Source organism: Vanacampus margaritifer, chromosome 12, assembly GCF_051991255.1.
Source record: "Vanacampus margaritifer isolate UIUO_Vmar chromosome 12, RoL_Vmar_1.0, whole genome shotgun sequence".
Taxonomy (NCBI): Eukaryota; Metazoa; Chordata; class Actinopteri; order Syngnathiformes; family Syngnathidae; genus Vanacampus; species Vanacampus margaritifer.
The window spans coordinates 8390995-8406718 of NC_135443.1; the positions used below are offsets into that span (position 1 = coordinate 8390995).

At 39.4% G+C, this 15724-nt stretch overlaps 3 protein-coding genes across 7 annotated transcripts in view; 1 reads left to right on the forward strand and 2 right to left on the reverse strand.

The window, feature by feature from the left end:
* Positions 1-299: 299 nt before the first annotated feature.
* On the reverse strand, positions 300-5332 carry LOC144061154 (uncharacterized). The gene is made up of 7 exons (XM_077581319.1): positions 5143-5332; positions 4499-4534; positions 4238-4417; positions 2613-2791; positions 2378-2504; positions 1959-2118; positions 300-1120 (listed from the first exon to the last, which is right to left on the reverse strand). Exons 4-7 carry the CDS (start codon positions 2745-2747, stop codon positions 949-951), a joined length of 594 nt encoding a protein of 197 aa, XP_077437445.1. The 5' UTR covers positions 2748-2791; positions 4238-4417; positions 4499-4534; positions 5143-5332; the 3' UTR covers positions 300-948.
* The window catches only part of LOC144061151 (uncharacterized), a 37820-nt gene continuing 26059 nt past the window's right edge, over positions 3964-15724 (forward strand). Inside the window, exons 1-3 of one of the 5 annotated variants that reach the window (XM_077581315.1) lie at positions 3965-4558; positions 5191-6241; positions 14805-14928. In XM_077581315.1, the coding sequence (XP_077437441.1) occupies positions 4325-4558; positions 5191-6241; positions 14805-14860 (1341 nt within the window). In that variant the 5' untranslated portion in view covers positions 3965-4324 and the 3' untranslated portion in view covers positions 14861-14928. Of the gene's footprint in view, positions 4559-5190; positions 6253-14804; positions 14929-15724 lie in introns of those variants that run through there. The other 4 variants (XM_077581313.1, XM_077581314.1, XM_077581316.1 and 1 more) reach the window with 4 other exon arrangements.
* The window catches only part of fancl (FA complementation group L), a 113921-nt gene continuing 105803 nt past the window's right edge, over positions 7607-15724 (reverse strand). Inside the window, exons 17-18 of the transcript XR_013296091.1 lie at positions 8203-8321; positions 7607-8126 (exon numbers count right to left, since the gene is read on the reverse strand). The gene's annotated coding sequence lies outside the window, so the exon portion shown is untranslated. The remainder of the gene's footprint in view (positions 8127-8202; positions 8322-15724) is intronic.

Sequence of the window (15724 nt, forward strand, 5' to 3'; positions counted from 1 at the left end):
CAGTTTAAAAATGATAATAATAATAATACATTAAAACGTAATGTACAGTAAATGCAAAAGTGGACGATTTGGATTTTTAAAATATAAAATTATAGGTATAATAGGTATCTAATTTCCCCAAGTATACTGTTATTGTAATTAACACAAATCTGGATAAAGTAGGCTACCATGATCTTGATTTGGAGCAGTTTTCCCCAACCAACGGTGTGTAAACACGTTGCAGGGGGTAAGTGGGGAGAATTAAATGAGCTCATTTTATGGTAAATGTCATGCGTTATATACAGTATAACAAACGCAGATTCATTATTTATTTTTTATTCCTATTAAATATCTAAAGGGAAAGTGTAGTGTACAGAATCATCAGATTTTTCATTGTTCATTTTACAGTAAAAACCCACCTTAAATTCTCAATAATATGCACACAAAAACAATTCTATAATCATAGGTCTAGTAATAGCTAATTATATTACATCCTATGTAATATGTAATATATAGGTCGCACCACGCCTGAGAGAAGGCCGACATATTTTGCCACCATCTTTCTGCGAAGAAGAAAACTTAGTGGACGTAGTAATTGGGAGTAGGCTTGTTAGGTGTGGTCTCTCTCTAGTGCGCATGCGTAAAAATGCACAACCTTCCAACTTAGGTTTTTGCATTCTATTAGTTCACCACTAGATGGTACTAAATTCTACGTTCTCTAATTTTGAAGTAACATATTGTTTATTTAAATTGTACATTTAATTTGAATGGAAATGAATACAATGACTGAAAATTAAATGTTACAATTAAGAAGACAAAATAAAATCATTTTCATCTAATAATGAATTATGTTACATTTTAGTTTTGTGAAATCATCAAATGATAATCAGGAGTGATACACACGAAAAAATAGTTGGAAACTACTGATTTACAAGATACGCTCGGAACAATAGTTGAAGGTGAGAATGTTTATGCTTCAGATATCCAGACTTCATTGTAATGCTCCGGAGCCCAATAGGAAGCGTAACCAGCACCAGAGAATTGGTTGTCAACAAAAGACTTCCCAGCTTCAGTCAAGTGCTGTCGCAGCCGCCCTGCATTTTGTTTGCCTGCTTCCAAGCTTGGCAGTTCCCTGGATATTCTGCACAGGATGTAGAAAAGTAAACATGCTATATATTAGATTCAGTTAGTCTGTATTACCATTCATTCCGTGACTGACTTTCTATATCAAATGTCTGTTTCAAATTGTAAACTTCTTAATTTTGGTCATACTGATCATACTTGGGAAGTAAGGAGTATATGCCACCGAAGAGGCGGGACTTTCAACTTTCGGGTTTTACACACTTTTTATTTTATTTTTATTATTTTTAAATGCTTTATTTAATAAATTGAAAAAAAAAAGCCAAACATTAAGCAAACAAATACCATTACAGTACACAACAATCTCACAATAACAGTAAAGGAAAATAATAATAATAAAATATATATATATGGCAGGGGTCTTAAACTAAGAAATATTAAAAACACCAAAATGAGAACACAAATTTAAAGTCTTGATAGCCTTCTTATTTTTGGAAGTAGAAGTGGACTGTACATATACATCCACCTCTTTCAAAAACTTTACACATTTACATTTATGAATATAAAACTTAAGATAAATTAAAAGATTAATCAAATAATATTCTTTTTCAAATGAATTCGTCATAGTTCAAAAATCCAAACAAAACATTCGGTAAGGAAAACTCAAAATTACAAAAGATATTGTCCAAAATAAATTTGCAAATGTCTTGCCATGTACATTTCCAAAACAGAGTCTGTGATTGCGAGCCACGGAAAGAGCAGTTCAGATCCATATCATGACAGGGGGTGCGAGTGCTGTGACGCGGCTCGTGTGTCGCAGCAGTGGCTGGAAATGAGTGTGTGATTTCTACCCCATTGCATGCAAAAAAAAAAGACAAAAAAGTGACTTTTCTCGTTACCTGACATAAACAGTGCCGGAAGGCCTTGTTTGTAAAACCACATGTGGGTCACTGATATCAGCAAATTGTATTCCATTTGGAACAAACCAGGACATGTTTGCATGATTGCTTCCATCCACGACTGTGATGATGCCAGGCAAGGTGTCAAACATTGGATTGCCTGTATGAATGAAACTCTGTATTATTCGAGGGACATGAAACTTGCAAAACAACAATGGATCTTTACAAAGATAAAACACGGCTTTGACTGACATAATCTAACATTTCATATTTTATTGCACTGTGTGATACAAAACAGGCTTAATCAAAACAAGCATTTGATATTTATTTACAGTATTTACAGTACTTAAATAGATATAGTTGCAATACAACATTTGAAAGCTGACGCGGAAGAAAAATTCAATCTCTCAGAGCCCTACCTTGAGCCTTCTGCCTGTTATGGAAGTTTTCCAATTTGTTATATGCAGCCAGCACCCCCAAAAAGTTAAGTTGTTGTATTTGAGTGGTAATCCAACAAGTTTCCTCATACATACGAGTTTCAAAATCCTGAAGACAAATTCCAAAAGTTCATAAAACACTTTTCAACCATACCACGTAGAATTCTACAACAACAACAACATATCATTTGAGAGTGGTTAAAAATCAGCAACTTACCGCATTTGCCGAAATAAGCTCATATGGAGGGCATGGTTTTTCCGTTGTGCAAAAATCTTCAATGCTTTTACTATGTGCTTTACACAGAAAAGCAAGGACAAGCACGAACAGGGCAAAAATAAACCGTGCCATCATCTGCGAATCCCACAAAACTGGATGACCAAGCTTGTTCAGTGTCGCTATATCACAGGGAGAAGGCGTGTGCAAGCCGAATATCACATGACAACTGTGAATGACGTTTAATTGGGTCACATACAGCAATGTTGTTAACTACAAACTACAATGCTTGAAATTAAACTATCAAATTGTTAGGTTATTTAAAACAGAAGGTTCCTGTGCTTCAACAACATTTCAGTAAGCCAACGCATACACGAGTTCAAGATGTTGAAAAACTCCTGGAATTCTATGTATTCATGCTACAATGGCTGTAAAAAACAAAGTAAACCAGTCGGAGCATCTTGATCAGATCTCAGAGCTCGTCTTTTGAAACAATAACAAATGTTTCAATTGGAGGTTCTTGGACCATTCAGTCTGTAAGTGAACTTTTTGTGGGTAAGCGTGTCTGCAACATTACATAAGTAATACCTATTATCTGTCTCATTTGAAATGAATGGGGATTTTTGGGGTGAAAAATATTGGATTGTTGGAAAACTGTGAAAGTTAGGAATAAGAAAAATAATGGCCTGCAAAACATGACTTTTTTTTGGAACATGTTGACACTGGAATGGTTTGAATTGGGCCAGAAATGTAGGAGTAGTTGAATGTCAAAGTATGGTGGAATAAAGAGAAAGGTAGAATAACGTGTAAATGTTGAAAGCATTCACACAATAAGCAAATAACTTTCCAATCTTAATATTGTTGACATTTGCACCTTAATGACGTTTCAATGACAGCTTGCACTTATTATTATTATTATTATTTTTTTAGAAATCTTTCACTCATCATTGTAGTTTTGTCCTTACGTTCAGAAGTAGTCACGTTGAGTCTAGTTCAGTCAATTTACTATCCAACTTACTGGCTATGCTAATGCTATAGCCTTAATATTTTCCTGCATAATATTCAGCGCCATTGGAACGTATCAAATCACAGATGACGATCATGCTTGAAATGTGTTTTTAGCATTTGAGGTTCCATATGTCCAATAGTATTTTTGTTTATGCTTTATCATAAAATATAGGGTCAATTACATGCTGTATTGAAATTTAGTAAGCATTTTCAATTAGCATTTATAACAGCTCAAACAATGGTTAGGAATCGTTTACATTGGTTGTACTGTTCTATAACTGCCACCAGATGGCGCACAAGGAGAGGCAGGAACAGAAGCGCATGCGGCGACTTCACAACGTGAACACACCGGTTAATCCTCGCTCTCTTTGCACCTGCAGCCTCCCCCTCGGCTGCTCCTCTTTTCTGCGCAACGGTGGTGGACACCGAGCGGCGGTTGGTGGGCGCATATGGCGGCCTTAAACACCTGGACAGAGACCTGCACCTACCGCCAAACCATTCAAGGTGTCAGGCTATGATGATACAACGGTATCAGGAGAGCACCGTGTGGTTGACGGAGCCTAAATGACAGCTATTCAGATTTAAAAAAAAAAAAAGAAGAAGAAGAAGGGCTGGGCAACCTGATCCAGGTTGGGTAAGCGTAGTGTAGTCTTGTTCTGTGGAATTCTTCGGACGATACTTTTTGGCCCTTGTTGTAGTTGTAAAAGATGGAGAAAGGCACAGCGCACAAGCCGCAGCCGTCCAAAAGGGCAGGCAGTCACGCGGACGACATCGCCAAGGTACCCGACGAGGAGCTGCTCCTGTGGGGCAAAGACGAGCTGGTGAGACGGTTGCGGAGGACGGAGTCGGAGAAGAGAGGCGTCATCGTGGAGCACGGGAACCTGATGCGGGAAGTGAACCGAAGGCTCCAGCAACACCTTAATGAGATCCGGAGTTTGAAGGTGAGATGGAATGGGCGTGAGTGAGCAAAAAAAAAAAAGGAAAAAAAAAGGTTTAGAATAGGCTTTTGAAAGGTAGGTAAAATAGTAACAGTGGATTGTGGAGGCAACACTTTGTAGGAGAACAAAAAGTCTCCCTATTCATTCAAGTTATTCATTTAAAAGCAACAACTATAATTTCAATAATATGCAAAAAAAAAAAAAAAAGTTATATTACATCAAAATACTTTTTAAATATTATTACTATTATTTTGTTTATATATATATATATATATATATATATATATATATATATATATATAGGCTGCATATGGACCCAGATTTGACATTGTTTTGTGCTTAAGTGCAATGCAAGAATAAGATTTAAAAAAAAATATGGGCCAGCTATGAACTGGTGTGGGTCAAAAAGTTCAGAGCCACTGGTTCGTCTCACCCCACCCCATAGAGCATCACAATGGTGAACACAGCATACACACTACCTAAAACTAATAAAAACTAAGAGAACCACCCTGAAACCTCATTAAAAACAAAACAACTCAAAACAAAATAAAAACTAACTAAAATGACAATTCAAAAACGATAATAACCCTGGTGTGACCTTCCCTCTCTTCTGTGTGTCTGCGTCTCGATACCAGGATGTGAACCAGAAATTGCAGGAAGATAACCAGGAGCTTCGGGACTTGTGCTGCTTCCTGGATGATGACCGCCAGAAAGGGAAACGAGTGACCCGAGAGTGGCAGCGCCTGGGCCGCTACAGCAGTGGTCTGATGAGAAAGGAGGTGACTATCTACCTGCAGAAACTGAAAGAGTTAGAGCAGCGGCAGAGTGATGTTCTGCGAGATAATTTGGAGCTCAAGGAAGTGTGCCTCATGCTGGACGAGGAGAGAGCTGCAGTTTTGGGGAACAGTGGCGGTGGGCACGAGGGTCCCGGCTGCAGGACTAGCATCGACAGTCAGAGTAGCCTGTCACAGCTGGGGGGAGGGCTGCCCGCACCTGGCCTGCTGCGTGATGTTGGCGATGGAAGTAGCACCTCCAGTACAGGAAGCACAGACAGCCCTGATAATGCCCAGCACAAACCCTCATCTTTGGGTTCCGGTGCTAGCCCCGGATCAAGATGTGCTTACCTGCAACCCCCCGACAGACTGTGCGATTCCACAGGCAGGAGGCATAGCTCTACCCCAGAATACCACACCTTCCCCCAGCCGTGCCGCACACGAGGGGGTTCCCTCACCAACCTGGACCCTCAAGACTTTGGAGGACACTGCCCGGAAAAACACAAGTCACCCAAAAGGCAACCGTGCAACTCCCACCGCAAGGCCTGCAGTTCTGACCTTCTAGCCCAGAAGCAGTTGATAATTTTAGGGCAAGTATCACCAGGGTGTGGGAAGGGCATAGCCAAGTCCAGTCCCGAATTGAGTCAGAGACACCATCCGGATAACGGCATGGGGGCAAGCTGTGGGAGTCCAGAGGCAAATAAATCAGTACCGGGAACACCTGAGCATCTGAGAAAAGGGCGAGTGATTGTGGGGAGTCCGGAGTCTATACGACACCACCATCACTATAAAATCAGTCCTGGGTTGGAATACAGCAAGGCAGGGAATGGCGGAGGCTCCCCAAGCCGGGACGCAGTTCACAGGAGGGCTGCTGGAGATGAAATGTCCCCCCAACACCAGAGTCTGTACAACGGTAGGCACAGGGTAATATTACTTTGTCTTTAAATTCATGTTGTGTTCTTGAGCCATGAACGATATTTTTTTAATAGATGTTATGCTACATTCAAACCAAACCGAAAATTACGCGACAAGACGCTGGTCTCGCACGTTTGTTCGTGGGGTTCTCTTTTTTTTTTTTCTGGAGAGCTCATTATTGTTCATTCGGTAATTTTACCGATTTGACATGTCATCGTCATTGCTCTCTTTATTTATTTTATTTTTTGTATGTGGGTGAGTATGTGTATGTGTGTGTATGTGCGTGTGTGTGTGTATTCATTAGTTCACCTAAAAACCTATTAAAAAATCCCATACCGTTCACCTAAACCGAACACTTCCAGCCAGAGTCGTGAGGCCGTCAGGAGACCCGAGGAAGGAGGTTCTCAATGGGATTTGATTCGCGCCGCAACGGAGGAAGAGGAGGGATTTCCGCTTTGGTTGGTGGTGCTAACTTTATTGCTACATTGCTAGCTTGCGTCACACTTTGACAATTAAACAAACAAACTCACCAGATAAGCCAACCTCCACGCTTATCTTCTTCCAAGGAATCTCCTTTTTGGCCCAATCCCCGGTTCACGTAGCTCGCCGTGTCGTACAGCTCCCGCAAACCGCCACGATCAAGCTAACCTCCATTGCTATGCTACACGTTATGAACACAAAATGGGTGTATTGCAACCGCTTCCTGTGTTTTGTCTGCTGTGTGACGTATTTGGTAACGTGGACTATCTCGACACCGATTGGCCGTCGCTGACACGATGGCGCCAAATGTTCAATTCAGCCAACGCCGACGAAATGGGCGAAGTGGCAAAATGCTACAGACTATCCGTCACAAGATAATAGTGAGTGCAGATTAGCCTAACCGAACATAAAATCCTACCATATTGTATATTTTGCCATTACAAAAGCTTAATATGTGCGCAAAATGACCTGTTTGGTTGCCTTTACTGAAAATAACCAACAGGGCTGCAGTCATCTCCTTAACTTTCAAGAATAGACTAATGTGCCACACAGTTTATTTTGTGGTAAATAGTACAAAGCATGGTCGAAATAGGGCGAAACAACTAATAACTGAAATTGATTTAAAATCGATGGCAATGGAAGCACTAATTGTACCTCTTTACTGCATTCTAGTCTTTCAAAAGCAAAATAATAAAAATCTCTTAACTTTAATCATAGACCTTATTATTTAGAGGCATACAGTGAAATTAATTAAAAAAATGCCAATGCAAGCCTTGTTAGATGGCTGTATTTTATTTTATTTTTTAACTTGTAATGGGATGTTTGTCCTGTTGTTTGTGCCTGTGTGGATAAATGCCGATTAAGAGGAGAAAATAGGTTATTTGGTTTTGCACGCAGAAACAAATCAGAGCAGAAGATTGTCAGTGCTAATTAATTAATAGGCTAACATTTTGATTGAGTGAAGCTTTCAGGCAGAGATAATAACATCTTGATTTACTGTTGCGTTCAATCTGTTAAAGGAGATGTATGCATTCTTTACACAATTATACTTTTTTTTTAATTTAATGATGTTGGGCATTTTTCCCAAACAGTTCAATCTGTGTCCGTCCAGAGAAGATAAGTTGGTTTTAACTAGTCTGAGAGTCCTTCAGGTTCCTTTGGGCAATTTCCAGGCATGTGCTTTTTTTTTTTTTTTTTACCCAGAATTGGCTTCTACCATACAGGCCACATTTTTGGATTTCATTCATCTTGACTCACTTGGGCTTCATTCCTCCTATCGTTTTTGAATGAAACAACTCCTCCCCCCTCTTTGCTGATCCTCAGATCCTCTGTTTGACGCCTCAGTCTCTCTTCAGTTCTTCCTTGCCTCGGTTGCCTAGCGCTAGTTGGGTTCACTTGATCCCCTAATAAGTGAGACAACGTCTGTAAAAAGTCAATTGAAAATTTATTTGGTCTAATAAATTCACAGGGTTCGTTCACCGTGGCGTGGGCCTGAGGTCCGTTTTCTGTTCTGGTTGTCAGATCACAGCTTCTTCTCTCTTCTTTAAGGTGACTTTGAGTCCGGCGCCAGCTCCACACAACTCGTGATCCACTTTGGTCTGGTGGCCACACTTCTTAATCAATTCCATCTCTCTTTCTCTACTGCTTCATGAAATGTTCCTTTCATTTAATTATAGCTTGCTATGAGAATTTGACTTTCTCAACAGTCGGCTTTTCTGAGGATTTTCTTGAGTGATTTAATGAAGCATGGTATCAAGTATTGTGTTGCAATATCTGTAAAAAAAAAAGACTGCATGCATGAAGCATGACATCATTGCAGTTGTAAAATTCCAGAAAACAAATAAGAGGATTTGTCGGGCTTACATCACACCTACATTTATCAGTTTGGCAGATGATTTAGGAAATGAGAAAGGCCGCTTTGTTGTCATTCATCTGCTTAATGGGGCCAGGCTCGGTTCTCTCAACTGAACCACGCTATCTTGATTTCTCTAGGATGATATGTTTCTTTTTATATTTACACATTCATCACAGGTTGTGTTGTAGTAATGTTATGTCCCGTGTGTTTGAATGTAATGTAATATGTCATTAGGGGTTTTCTGGCCCCAAATTTAGGCAGAGGCATTTACCATTCTGACCATTTACACACATGCTTACCATGCAATAGTCCCCAATGGCTAAAACAGTCACTTGCTTGTTTTTCTTCACTCATGATAGATATATATTAGGTATTTAAATGATATAATACAAATTAAAGATTGATGTTTGATATTATTATTATTTTAGGCAAAGCAAGCTATATTTGTAAATCACATCACATACACATCACAACTCAATGTGCTTCACAGAACCAAAACCACAACACCTAATATATATATATATATATATATATATATATATATATATATATATATATATATATATATATATATATATATATATATATATATACAAATATATATATCTATACAGTATATGTATGTTTGTGTACCAAAAACAAATCGAAATCCCACTGAACAGAACTGCATCGAATCGATCCACTTTATAATGAACCGTCCTTGAATAATACCGCACACCATACATCGTGATACGTATCGAATACAATATATCGTGATATGTTTCGAATAGGTTTTTAATGGAGAGATGCACACCCCTAATTATCATCTTCATTATATATATTTATATATATTTTTTTTTTCCTGGAGAGCTCAGTATTGTTCATTCGGTAATTTTACCGATTTGACATGTCTTCATCAGTGCTCTTTTTTTTTTAATTATGTGGGTGAGTATGTGTACGTGCGTGTGTTCGCTTCATTATCTTCATTATATTTTTAATATCAATCCCCTGGCCACAGCATCGCTAAGGTGGTGGCGGCGGGTGACAAACATACACGAATGTTTGGGGTGGAAGGCGGTCTCCAAATGTGCACTTTACAGAGCAAATCCGTGATCGCCTTAGTCAACTTTACGTCATCCACTTGTGGAAGTCTGCTTTTTTTTTTCTCATAAATGTACGTTTTGCTACAACCTCCTACATAGACTTGAGCAAACCAGTTTATTCAGTCAAGCTGATTTAAAAAGGAATGGGCGCTCAAAATGACACATAGCCTAATGCCTGTTTTTAACTACTCCAAGCTGTGTGCAAAAGTACCAAAACCCGCAAATTTAGACAGCACATCGCGCGAGACTTGAACTAGGCACAAAAATAAAGCCCATTGACTTAATTTTTGACATGCTCACTTAACTGAGATCTAATGTGTGTCCAGCGAATGAATAAAAAAAAAAAGCGTCAAGAATGTTAATTTCACCGTTTCATTTGCTTTATTCATGGATGCAGACTTTGAATAACAAAAGTGTCAGTGGTAGGTAGTTCAAACAAAAATTTAGATCACCTTTCCTTATGTACTATGAGTATCAAACTGTCCTTGCATGCAGCATTAGGTCATGACTAAGAGGACATTACGGCATTCTTACGAGTACGCAATCCGTTTGTGGGAATCATTTGATCAGCTTCATGTTTTAAACACAAAACTGTGAGCTCAGACTCATTAGACTTTTTTCCTCCATCCAGTAATCTAATTCCCAACAGCAGCTTATGCAGAAGGCACATACACGGAGCAGACGTGACCATCACAAGTTTAGCTTTGTTAGCAGTTTTGAAACAATGGATGATTTACATAATTATGAGGTCATGCTACAGGACCAGCATACACAAAGCCAGTCCGATATCTTAAAATGTGCTCACAACGACGATGACAAAAAGATGGACACATGGAGCAAATTAACTCATTCACTGCCATTGACGGCTATAGACGTAAAAAAAATCATTTGAACTATTTCTAGTAGTTAATTTTTTTTCCACTTTTGTTAACAAGAGTATGAAAACCTAGAAAAAAATGTTTGTGTACATTTAAAAATATATAAAATGTGTGATTAATCGTGAGTTAACTATTGAAGTCATGCAATTAATTACAATTAAAAAAATTAACCACCTGACGCGATACATTTTTTAAAAATTAGAGGCGTCAGGTGGTTAACATTTTTAATTAATTGCATGACTTCACTAGTTAACCCACGATTAATCACAAATATTATATCTGTTCTAAATGTACAATAAAAACATTTCTAGGTTTTCATACTCTTGTTAACAAAAGTGGAAAAAAATTTAAACTAATAGAAATAAATCAAATTAATTTTTTTTATGTCTATAGCCGTCAATGGCAGTGAATGAGTTAATTGTGAATATCAAAACTAAAGAGATGGATAAGCCGCAGCAAAAGGATGATGCCTAGAACACAAATCACAAACGGGATCTCACATACAAATGTTTAGAAAGACAAAGTAACAGATGATAACATTGCCAAAATACCATTGATAGAAACTCCACCCAACATTATATTGTCAAGGAGTCTCAGGAAAGATCGTCCAAACAGCAGAACAGGCAGGCAGAGGAACAGAAACATGGCGGCATCTTCATTTTTCATTAGCACACGTGCAGAGTCAAGGCCAGAGAGAAAGACGAGAAGGTGCAGAAATTGACAAAATGTTGTCAGTGAAATTGCTGGAGTGTGTTCAGGTCTCAAATTTTGCAGTAGCAGGCAGGCTTCGTTTTAGCCCAGTGCAGTCAGCAGCAGCGATGGCAGCAGCAGCCAGCTTGCAAACGCTTTCAGCACCACCTCCATATTAAGTCTTGTGGTATATGTTTATACATTAAACCAAACAAATAAGGTAAAAAATGTGTGATTTAAAGCAGTGGTTCTGAACCTTTTTTTACCTTGGGGCCCAACTTTTCCTTTAAAAATTGGCCCAGGGCCCATTCAGAAATTATGATTTATGTTGACTTTTTATTATTTGTATTTAATAACTAAATTAAATCTAGTTAGGGTTTATAAAATCATTATCAAATAACATGAAACAATGTGGTCATCGATGACATTTATTTATGTGTAAACACTGACACCCAAATAAAATGCCCAACAATGTGACGAGGCAAAGTAAACAGATTGGTATTGTGATTATCTATCTGGGACTGCTCCATGGTGATTCGCTCGGGAAAGGCGGGACATTCTGCACAATACTTTGATCTGATTGGACGATGCAGCGTCTTGTGCGCGTTTGTTTTGACCAATCACGTCAACGGATGAAAATGCCGTCTTCGGTCTCGTCTTAGTAAAAAAAAAAACATAAAAAACATTCAACATTCAACAAGTAAACCCCACCCATTTAGGCTAAGCCACGCCCACCTTCAGTTAAACCACACCCACTTCCGTTTTATGTCACGCCCACTCCGAAAACAGCTCATTTCGATCGTTGAACAGATACAGATAGTGCTGTACTCGCTCATCCCTATAAACAAGCAACCATTCACACTGACATTCGCATCCATGGACAATTTTAACATGCATGAATTTGGAATCTGGGAGGAATAAGGCGTAGAAATTTGTCATCTCCCAACGGGTCTTAAGACATTAAGATTTAATCCCCTTCTGGAAATTCGTCGTTTTGTTTTACATTGTTCCTCATTTGCTTGTCATCTCCTTTGGGTGGAACATGTTTGCCAGCAGTAATCACCCGCGACACCAGCCTTAATTAGGCCAACCATAATCAAAATGCAGCGTTACAATTAGGCCACATGCAACTTGTTTCTCTTTTGTATTGAAAGAAGTCAAGAGCTCATGTGGCTTACAAGTGAGGCCTCTTTTTTTTTTGTTACAAAATGGGCCGATTAGTTGGTGGAGCTTATGAATATTTAGCATTAGAGTCATCCGCCATTGACCTGGGGGCTTGCTGGATAATAAGATGGTAGATTACAGTGAGAGGTACACGAATAAAGGCTTCCAGTCTATTATTATTTTGTCCATGAGGTTACCAAAGGTCATAGTTGAACTGGCAGTTTGTGCCGACTTGTTACATTGAGCTTGGTCTGCGATGGGTGGGATTATATTTGTAATATAATTCTGTGTGTGTGTGTGTGTGTGCGTCTGTAAGCATTTGTGTGTGTAATCAGATGTCCTGTATTAAGTACCGCCCTGCTAACTAGGCCAACAGCTGCTTCCCTGGTCATTTATCTCCAGTCAGCTTTGATGCCCCCTTTTTGTCCTTATATTTCAACAAAGGGACACCTTGCAAAATGAATATGTTAATACACCATGACCATTATGGCCACACTTTTAAATCTTATTGTAGGGGATGTGTACACAGAAACTCAAGTGCCCAAGTGAATGTTTAAAGCCCCTTTATATTTAATGTATACCGATGAAAATGGTGTGTGGTTTTGTGTGTGCGGTACGGAGGATATTGCATAGTATTCAGCACAGCCACTGTTCTGTCTCTTTGGTGTTAGTGTTTCAAAACCAGGTGGGGTTGTGGTGTTATTTGTGTGTGTGGGTGTGTGCGCTCTTTGATGGAAAATAGCCCTTCTCTCATTCACGATTCTCTGTCTGTTCTTTACAATGGCAGATTAGGGCCAAATATATATATATATATATATATATATATATATTTTTTTTTTAGAGGGTGGGGGCGGTGGGGGAAATATTATGAGAAAAAGCTCATAAATTTGCCACTTTATAAAGTGGCAAATTTGTAGAAGAAAAAAATCTCGTAAATTTGCGACTTTATAAAGTGGCAGATTTGTAAGAAAAAAAACTCAAAAATTTACGAGAAATACACATAGCGTATTACTTGGATGTTTGTGCCAATACTTTTCGGTCGTATTTTCAAATAAGCAGAGGTGGCAAATCCAGGTCCAGAAAGTAAAAACCCTGCCACAGTTTGGCTTTAGCCCCTGTTGCTAACTAGCTAGCTCCCTAGCAGGTAAATGAGCACCATGGAAACTAGCTAGGGAGATAACTAGCTAGTAAGGGGGTTTTATGATACTGCTCTTCAAGATAGTATAAGAATGCTGTGAGTCCGCTGTAACGACACACTTGCGAGAGGACTGCAGCCATTTGTCTGTAAACTTGCTTGTGTCCGGAATATTCTGTAAAATAAATCCTTCGAAGGACCTGTTCACCGATCTCCAGTCTGTATTCAGAAAATCAACATTCTCTCTACCCGAACAACAACGAACACGCGGAAGACAAAGATAGTCTTCTAACACTCCCTAACAGGTAAACGAGCACCATGGGAGCTAGCTAGGGCGCTAGCTAGCTAGCACCTGGGGCTAAAGCCATACTGTGGCAGGGTTTTTACTTTCGAGACCTGGATTTGCCACCTATGCAAATAAGGAGATGTGCAATTGCTTTAGCAGAGATTAACCATATACATTCGCTCTTTAAAGTGTTGGGTACGACCAGCGACTAAGACGCCTCGCTTTACCAAGGTCCACGCCCTGAGGATCAAGCATTTAAGTTCATTTGATACATTTGTGTACATTATTTACTTGTACATTTATGTTTCCAGATTTATTGTTTACGTTCACACATTTTGGTATTTTTTTTGCCCAAGTAGCTAAGTTGATGTGTCGAATCTGCTGCTCTCTGTCATTCACTTGCATTTACCTAAAATATGCTAGCTTCTCATTGGTTAGTGTTAGTCAGCTGATAGGGGATCAGGAAGTGTTGTCGAACTTGAACCAATTTCAAATTAAGAATAGTTCCATCTCCATCCTGCCTTTTCATTTTATAATCAGTGTGCCATTAACCACCAACAAATCCGCGCATTCGACTATAACTACGCCGTAGTTCTTTGCTTGTCCTCGTCTAAAAAATAAAAATGCAGAATGCTGAAAAATAGGCACACAAACTGTATACTTAGACACACACGCTCTTCTTTCATCCATCCACCCTTGTCCATCATTCTCACTGACATGCACTGCGAGTGAAGTGAACCAGAGGACACAGCTGTGAATCAGCCCACAGGCTTGTTTTTCGGTGCGTGTGTGTGTGTGTGTGTGCGTGTGTGCGAGTGTGTGTGTAGCTCTCTCTGATAGTATGGGCCACTGGGATGCTGCTAGAGGGACAAGCAGGTCACTGTGTGAACGAGGACACTTTGAGTTTAGGAGGAGGGAAGTTTGGAGCTTCACAGTTTCTGTACGTGTCATTTCATAAGTATGAATCCTGTTCTTTTTTTTTCTCTCACAGACGCGACAAGGTCTCCGCTTTGTGACAGGAACACTGAGCAGATGAAATGCGCATAGGTGGCTTGTGATGCCCATGAAGCTTGTCACATGGTCGAGTTCACGAGAGACGAACAGACAGTCTAAGAATAGCTCCGTTTTCCATCACGTTCTGAAATTAGCAATAGAAAACCTTTTGAAGTCTCAACCCTACGAGGAAGTTTTGAAATTTGTAGAGCGGTGGTCTTGGATTTCCAAATACATAAATAACATATTGCTAAGTAGCTGGCAGTCACCAAATGGCATTAATATGTTAATATAGATATTCATAATAAAGCATTCAGTGAGTGTTAAGTGTTCTGTTTCTTTCCCTTACAACAATAGTTAGATTTGTTGGTAGATGAAAAACCTTTACATATTGCTAACTTCCAACACAGCTGCAATGGTTTCGAATGAAAAGCATCTGAGTTAGTTTAAAAATAAGATGTTTACAGCCATAACAGATTGACACAGACTGACACATCTATGGGACTGTCACCAAAGGAGAAGACAGGAAAGGAAGACTGGGAGGGAAAATTGCTGCCAGTGGCTGTCCAACTGTGACAGGAATCAAGGGGGATCGACAGAAAAAGAAAGTGGAGCTACACGTTTCACTGTGCGTGTACCACGAATCTGTGATAAGATTGAATTCGTAGCCATCAAGACATTCTTTGTATCCTTACTCTAATGATTGACATTTATGCAAATACTTCTGCAGTGGGCGGCGCGGTGAGTGACTGGTTAGCACGTCCGCCTCCCAATGCAGAGGACGTGAGATCAAGTCCGGGCTTCCTGGGTGGAGTTTGCATGTTCTCCCCGTGCCTGTGCGTTTTTTTTTTCCCGGGTACTCCGGTTTCCTCCCACATTCCAAAAACATGCATGACAGGTTGATTGAACCCTCGTCAA

Excerpts from the sequence above, each read along its gene's own strand:
- LOC144061154 (XM_077581319.1), bottom strand. The coding sequence starts at position 2,747 with ATGATGGCACGGTTTATTTTTGCCCTGTTCGTGCTTGTCCTTGCTTTT. Across the intron at positions 2,505-2,612 it reads AGCTTATTTCGGCAAATGCG|GATTTTGAAACTCGTATGTA; the intron begins GTAAGTTGCTGA and ends ATTTGTCTTCAG. Across the intron at positions 2,119-2,377 it reads TAACAGGCAGAAGGCTCAAG|GCAATCCAATGTTTGACACC; the intron begins GTAGGGCTCTGA and ends TCATTCATACAG.